Source organism: Strongylocentrotus purpuratus, unplaced genomic scaffold (genome assembly GCF_000002235.5).
Source record: "Strongylocentrotus purpuratus isolate Spur 01 unplaced genomic scaffold, Spur_5.0 spur5_scaffold_20, whole genome shotgun sequence".
NCBI lineage: Eukaryota > Metazoa > Echinodermata > Echinoidea > Camarodonta > Strongylocentrotidae > Strongylocentrotus > Strongylocentrotus purpuratus.
The window spans coordinates 28342330-28350093 of NW_022145606.1; the positions used below are offsets into that span (position 1 = coordinate 28342330).

Below are 7764 nucleotides of genomic sequence, written 5' to 3' on the forward strand. Positions count from 1 at the left end.
TCATGCGATTGCATCGTGGAAGAAACAGTGTGGAATCAATCAGAAAAGGTTGATCATCTAGCATGTAAGTATTGGTGTGTATTGTAAGGTTCTGGAATCATCAAAATGATAAGAAATTAGGCCCAGACTTGGTAAAGTTACAAGCACTTTAAACATAAAGATGTATATGGGACTACACGAACATGTGGCGTAATATCCGTCCCGATTCGTATGCTGTTACATGCAATATTCAGAATATTATGGCATTTGAAGAGTCATACTTTTCAGGGAACATTTGTAATCTGTTGCTCTTTCACACTTGCATAATAACAATGCCAGACTGCTTCAAGACTTAGCATGGCTCATTTACATTATATTAAATGTGCTTAGCATTTAGTTTGGTTATGTAGGCTTTCAGTTGAGAGTACATTATATTCACCTTAGTAAAATGCAGGATACTAAAGCCAGACGTTTTATTTGCTTGTATTACTATCATTTAAAGAGAAGGTTGTGAGCGTTGTCATTGTTAACATTTATAAATGTAATGCTTCCTGGGAGAAATTTCAATTATTTAAACATATTTGTGGCTTACACCTAGTAAATAAATGACTTTTTTTGCAATACAGATCGATCAATCGATATTATTTACTCGTCATCACAATTTACTGACTTTTTTAATAATAATAATATTTAATTTTTATATAGCGCTTAATACAAATGTCTCTAAGCGCTTTACAAATATACTATTACCCCGGTCATTGTATTCAGTGCTTACCTGCACACAATGTGTGTACAATCTCCACTCCCTGGGGAGCATTCCAGCCAGGCTTTACATGACACTCAAAAACTGTTTGACCAACCGGGTACCCATTTAAATCGGGCTATGCGTGTTAAAGTTGGGTTTCCTTTTTACTTACTACCTGTCTGTATTCTGGCCCAATTCATCTTCATGTAGACAGCAAACATGATTTCTTGGTTTAGTTTCACGACTAATTTACCATTACGAAGAAAACCATTATTATAGGCTTTATGAAGTTTATGCAAACGGTAAGTCATTTTGCATTTATACAGATGTTACTCAATCGTAGAAGTCGTCTTTTACTTGCAGGTACCTTTTCGTTAAATCCGGAAGGTTTGATCTCTTAAAGGCCTCTCTTAATTCCGGGCGCTGATCCGCTTCGTCTGTTCTGTTTCGCCATCTTGTGAGGAGCTTTTTGGTGCCTGCGTACCCCTTCCTACTCCCCGCAGAGCTAATGTTATCCGATACAAACCTCCCGAAATCTTTGGTACTGAAGCCAAGGGCGTTTACCAATACAGAAAACCGGTCAGCATGTATCTTGCGGCTTGATATGGCACCAATCATCTGGTCAGTAACTCTTTTTGGAACTCTGAAGTAAAGTGGACAAAAACAAAAATATATACCATGAGGCTTTCCGGTTAATTTTTTTCAATTTCACTCAAAGAAAAGGGCCCAAAAAATGATGTAATTTTTTGTTTGCTTGTTTTTTATTCATCGTCATGCATTAATTAATTGTTTGTTATTTATGTAATTATTAATGAAATCATTTGTTTCATTCGTTTGTTCAGTTATAACATATTTATTTTCCTATTTTACTATAAGTGGACTTACTTTTTACTCTTATACTTATCTAAATACTTATTTAGTTCTAAGATTTAATGAAGTCAATTATTTCCAAATTTAGCTGTTCTTAAATTCGATTAAATAACGTTTTTAACCTCAAATGAATCGAAGGTTCCGGTTCAACTTCCATTTCCACTTCTTCTGGTTCATCCGCTTGTGGGTCTGTTTTAGGAAAAGAATATGCAACACAATATTACATGTGTTATACACCTATACATTTATGTTAATATCCACTTATTGACATCAAATGAAGTATAAAAACAATCACTTATTTGAAATAAATATCAATTTTTTAATCATACAGAGTGAGTCAGAAAAAATGTCCCACTTTTTAAAAGTTGTATTGTTTGAAGTATGAGTATTTAATCATGGGTTTTATGATATGTCTTGATAGAGTTATCCTTCCAGTACATCTAGGTACCATTTTCACTTGAATCTCTGCATGCATGACTGAACATCAGACAATCTTTACAAGACTGCCAGATCTTACTTGCGCCAAGTTGCTGGGTAAAGAATAAAACAGTGCATTGAACAATAATTGTGTCATAATTTCCCCTTTTCTGATTAAGCATTAATTTGTATTAAGATCCCTAAATGTTTAAGTGGCATAACCCTGACAATCTTTCCCTTTAGTACACATTCACTACCACCATCATTTCATCATCACCATCATCATTGTCATTATCTTAATCTTGATCATCATCATTATCATTATCATCATCATTATCATCAGCATTAGCATCATGAAGCACAACATCCGCCAATAAGCGCCAAGAGGACAGCGGCCACTCAACTTATTGAACGAGAAGAATTCCCGACAAAAAGTAAAAGTTTGGGTGGGCCTTGTCTGGAATGGAACGCTCATTTGTGTGCGTGTGCTTGTGCGTGTGTTCGTGTGGGTGCGTGTGTGTGTGTGTGTGTACGTGTGTTTTGTCTGGCTGTCTTTGTTCAAAACACTTTTGTATTCCTCACCCAGCAACTTGGCGCAAGTGATATCTGGCAGTCTTGTAAAGATTGTCTGATGTTCAGTCATGCATGCAGAGATTCAAGTGAACATGGTACCTAAATGTACTGGGAGGATAGTTCTATCAAGACATATCATGAAACCCATGATTAAATACTCATACTTCAAACAATACAATTTTTAAAAAGTGGGACATTTTTTCTGACTCCCTCTGTATATCATGTGGTTGTGAAATCGAGTAGAAAAGACAAAGTAGAAAGTAAATTCAAAACCAAGTGAAAGTTCAAATTATTGCATGTATGGTTATGAAATGATGACGCTCTATGGGGAAATTCGAAGTCACTTACGTTTCAAGCAATAATTTCCTTTATACACCTATACATATATATATATATATATATATCTCCTATGTAGCTATGACAACAGACAAATATCTTAAACAGTATCCTTTACCTATCAACTTTTGCTTAATGTCCATCTCTGACCGGCATTCTTCCTGGTAAACACGTAGTTTGATGTTTACTTCGTTCGTATATTCGCAAGTGTAATCCAGCTCAAAATCAATTAACTCATAGGGAACGCAATCCAAGATCTGAGTTTCAAGCATCTATGAATATAAACAGATGTTAATAATATGTATATTGATAATAATAATACTATTGAATAAACATTCTATTCGTCACGGAGATGAATTAGGTGATCTGTCGCTTGATTGATATATAACTTTTTTCCCTTTCTCTTATGCCCAAGCGAGGTTTTTATTTCCATAATATCAATACATACTTACAATAATTACTGAATTATTGAATTAAAAATAACATAGGCTAAAATTAAAAAGTAAATTCAACAATCCTTACAGCTAAGTATTATTTTATTTGCCAGCAAATGTATACCTTAAACATAATCTTAGCAACGACTATAATTTTGTTTTTGAATCGATATATACAACATGTAAAAAATGGTTTTATTAAAAAAAATCCTCCATCCACGTATACTTAACATAACAATACAATGTTATATTGCCCATTTGAGATTCGTATAGATACAGATATACAGTGATATCACGTTTCAAACATTCGGAAAGCTCTTATTATTGGTCCTACGTATTGAAATTTTTCGCTATTCTGCTTGTCCTATTGGTCTGCTTCCATAAAAATGAGTTTATTATAAAATTTCGATTGTCCTATAATGCACCAATATGCCTTGTGAAAAGACTGTACCTACCGATACAAGAGGTTCTGGATTTCCTTTCTTGTCACAGGTAACTTCCATATCCTGGCCAATATGCTTCAAAATGAATGTTGTTTCATCCTTAACGCAAACGTTGTCCTTCTCCTCCCATTCTTCCCGAATGCGCTATGGAACGAAAAAAAGGAAGGGTATACATTCGTCGATATATAAATACTGCATGCGTTAAAAATACGAAATATCCGTATTTCACGATGAGGGTGTATGCATTTACCAATAGGTGCATAAACGGCCTCGGCAAGAACAATTACATCCTATACTGATCGAAGGAAAACATAGATCATTTGTCTCATTCAACGAAACTCCTAGATCCTTGTGATTTCTCGTAAAAATAATTCATTTCAAGATTGGTTCGTATCATTATCGCTGACAAGAAACCGCAAGTTAGCGCGCACACTTTTAAACTCTTATTCTTAAGAATTGCAATTCCCGACAACTACCCCTGGCAACAATTACCACCAACTTGAATCCTGGTTGTCCATGAGGTTAGTCTGTTGTTCTAGAACCATTCACACTACTAGAATAACGCAAAATGGAAGCAAGGTGAGTCACGTAAACAATACGTGGTAATTTATTGGTATATTCAGAGGCGGAGATCCCTAAATAATTTTAGGGGGATCGTCCCCCACTCAAAATTTGAATAAGTACTGGCTTAATACTGCAACACACCTTTAGACTCTGGAGGGCCCATGAGTGCAGCGTTTATGTAAATAAAAATGCAAAAATCTTCTCACTCGGTAGCTACGCTACCTCGCATATATACTTCAAAATGTACAGGTAAATACCAAGCAAAGTGAAGTGTGAACAAGTATATTGCTTGTTTTTATACTGTAGTTTTGCTAAGACTGTACATTGTTAATACAACAACACTTCAAAAATCTGTGATGGGGTAGTCACTTCCGTCACCTTCATCGCTCTCATTCACTATTGCTCCCTCGCATTTGCGTACTGATGGGGGGGGGGGGGGGGAGGGCATTGGAGGCAGTTCCCCCAAAATTAAATTCAAACGTGGTTTATTTCTAATTCGATACCAGTGATTACAAATGTCGCTGAAATGGCATGATTTTTCCCTCAGCTTTCGGGGCTCTGCCCCCTGGACCCCACCAAGGGCACTAAGGCGGCCTCTGGATGCTCATCTGAATGTAAGTTAATGCCTAAAACCCCTGGGCTTCTGGGGGCTCCGACCCTTGACGCCCGCCGAGGCATTGGCCCTGGACCCCACGTCGATTTACGCGCTACTTTGCTTTGCTCTACCTGATCGTAAATACTGTAGCCCCCCCCCCCCTGCTTTGACAAACGTTCCCAGGGCTTGCGTAACATGTATAGTGATGTCGATTTTGTTCTGCCCCTCAAAACATTTTTGATCATTACGCCACTGCTCCCTCGTCCCTCGCATTTGGTCCCCCCCCCCCCGGTCATGAAAAGAAACCGCCGCCCCTGGATATATGTATGTGCGTGTTTGTGTGTGGATGCGTGTGCGTGTGTGTGTGTTATGTGTTAGTACTCTTAAAATATTTACTTCAAAGCTAACTGAGATTAACGCTGAACAATACCTTGCCAATTTCACCGAATGGATAATAGAAGTTCACATGTAGAATTGGCCTTCTGTTCTCCGGCATACATCGTGGAAGAAAGGCTAGTAGTGCAACGCGCTTCCCTTCGCACATGTCATCTTTTATTGAGGCTGTATACAATCCCGGGCCTCCTATTGAGAAGCTCACTGTGTCTTTCCCGATTTTGCACTCAGGGGGTGATAGTTTTAGACGATATATTATCTTTCCTTCTACGACAAAAAGGAAAGACAACAAACAAATGTTTAGAGTAATACGAGGCGGTGTGGCCATATAGATCGTCACACGCGCGAGATATTGATCTACTTTAAAGGAGACAAACTTATAGCTCCATAAGCACTTTCCTGCTTGCTTGTTTTTTCTTGCCTTAGTAACCTTTGAGTTTCCTTCTCTATCTGAGATAAACACATTATGCTCCTTACGCGCATGAAATGGCGCAGCAGACGAGTGAGCAAAGAAAACCTACATATCATGAGACAAGAAGTTAATAGGCTGATTAAAACAATACACCAGTTTACGGTTGTATCAGTGCACATGCGCAGACATGGGCGCCATTTTAATTGGCGAGTAAACAAAGCCAATGACCTAGAGGTCAGTGGTTTATGCGTAAATTAAGATTGCGCCCATGCAAATTATGATGGAATCACTGCTTGCGTGCTGTGTTGTGCGCGCACATCATCATTTGCATGGGCGCAATCTTAATTTACCCATAAATACCACTGACCTCTAGGTCATTGGCTTTGTTTATTCGCCAATTAAAATGGCGCACACAACCGTAAACTGGTGTATTAAAAGATTATCCTCTGGATTGAAACAAGGTTCTCTGAAAGCCTAGATACATTGCATGAATTTACTAAAGCACGAGGAATATTTTAACTGGTAACCCGACACATGCTCCGCCGACGATTGCTCCGCCGACATTTACTCCGCAAAACGCGACAATTGCTCCGCGACATTTGCTCCGCCGACATTTGCTCCGCCGACAATTGCTCCGCCGACAATTGCTCCGCCGACATTTGCTCCGCCGACAATTGCTCCGCCAACAGTTGCTCCGCCAACAGTTGCTCCGCCTGAAGCGACACTTGCTCCGGTGACATTTGCTCCGCCGACAATTGTTCCGCCCAAAAAGTGTCCCATAAAATACAAATGCTACTAATACTACGACAAATGCTTCGCCGACAATATGTTTTTTCACGGGTTATTTTCTTTTTTTTCCCTTCATTTTCTGAATGCATTTCATGAAATAATGTAGATGAAATGAAATTAATGAATGTTGATGACAATAATAATAACTAGATTTGTAATACTTGTTTTGAACAAGAATAGGTGGGCTGGTCTAACTAAAATTTGAGACAAAATAAAGGGCAAATTTAAGATAGCTTATTGTCTCAGCTACAACATACTCGAATTTCAGCGTAAACGAAGCTAAAACGACGGAGATATTGCTCGCGAAAGACGGGAATGTAGAATCCAGTTTTGAAAAAAGTCATGTCCCATGCAATTATAATAATACTATATACTTATACTAAACGTCATCAAAATCATCACGTTCATATTCATCATAAAGATAACAATAATAATGATTATAATAATTACAATAATAACTTATATTAACGATAATAATCATGATAAGGATAATAATCATAATAACAAACATAATAATTACAAAAATAACATTAGTAACACCACCAACCATAATAATCATTGTTGTCATTATTAATGTGATACTGCTTCTAGTACTACTCCTACTATATGTACTAGGAAGAAGGAGGGGAAGAGGAAGAATCTTATTGTTTATTTTTTATATTATCGAGGCATACAAATGCACAGGGAGGTAAGAGAGGGAAAGGTAAGGCGACGAAGAGGGAGAGAGAGGGAGAGAGAACGAGAGGGGGTAGCCTATGGCCCGGGTTCAAATTCAGTTCTCTTTAATTTATTTGACCCGGTACTGATGATCATAATTTTATCTACCATGCGATTGCCAAGTGTACGCCACACCGAATAGCACTAGCTCACATTTTGTTATTGTTGTCAAGAACTTATTGGCATGCAGCCAGTAGATTTTCATCATGTGTTTGATCTTGTATTGAAAAAAGATTAAACACATCATCATAATCTACAGAGTGCAACCAAAAAATTCTTAACAACAATTGAAATTTCTTTCAGGAAGCCTAACACTAAAAGCTGTTTTTGATTCAAAGGGCATCGTAGAGACGATGAACAAATAAGAATAATAATACATTCACTAATACATTTTCAATAATACATTTTCCCCGCCAAATAATCCGAACAAAAGAATCAACCGAGGGTAATCAACTGTTAAACGAATGTATCTTGAGTCCTTGAAAAATTAATTAATA

General features: G+C 37.5%; 1 protein-coding gene across 1 annotated transcript; it reads right to left on the reverse strand.

The window, feature by feature from the left end:
• Window positions 1-1057: 1057 nt before the first annotated feature.
• On the reverse strand, window positions 1058-5523 carry LOC105442390. The gene is made up of 5 exons (XM_011674450.2): window positions 5387-5523; window positions 3810-3941; window positions 3039-3192; window positions 1717-1783; window positions 1058-1367 (listed from the first exon to the last, which is right to left on the reverse strand). The coding sequence occupies exons 1-5, from the start codon at window positions 5498-5500 to the stop codon at window positions 1058-1060; spliced, it is 777 nt and encodes a 258-aa protein (XP_011672752.1). The 5' UTR covers window positions 5501-5523.
• Between the last annotated feature and the right edge of the window lie 2241 nt (window positions 5524-7764).

Coding starts and splice junctions, on each gene's coding strand:
- LOC105442390 (XM_011674450.2), bottom strand. CDS start 5,500: ATGTGCGAAGGGAAGCGCGTTGCACTACTAGCCTTTCTTCCACGATGT. Junction 3,193..3,809: donor ATCCAGAACCTCTTGTATCG/GTAGGTACAGTC, acceptor TTATATTCATAG/ATGCTTGAAACTCAGATCTT. Junction 1,368..1,716: donor GAACCTTCGATTCATTTGAG/GTTAAAAACGTT, acceptor ACTTTACTTCAG/AGTTCCAAAAAGAGTTACTG.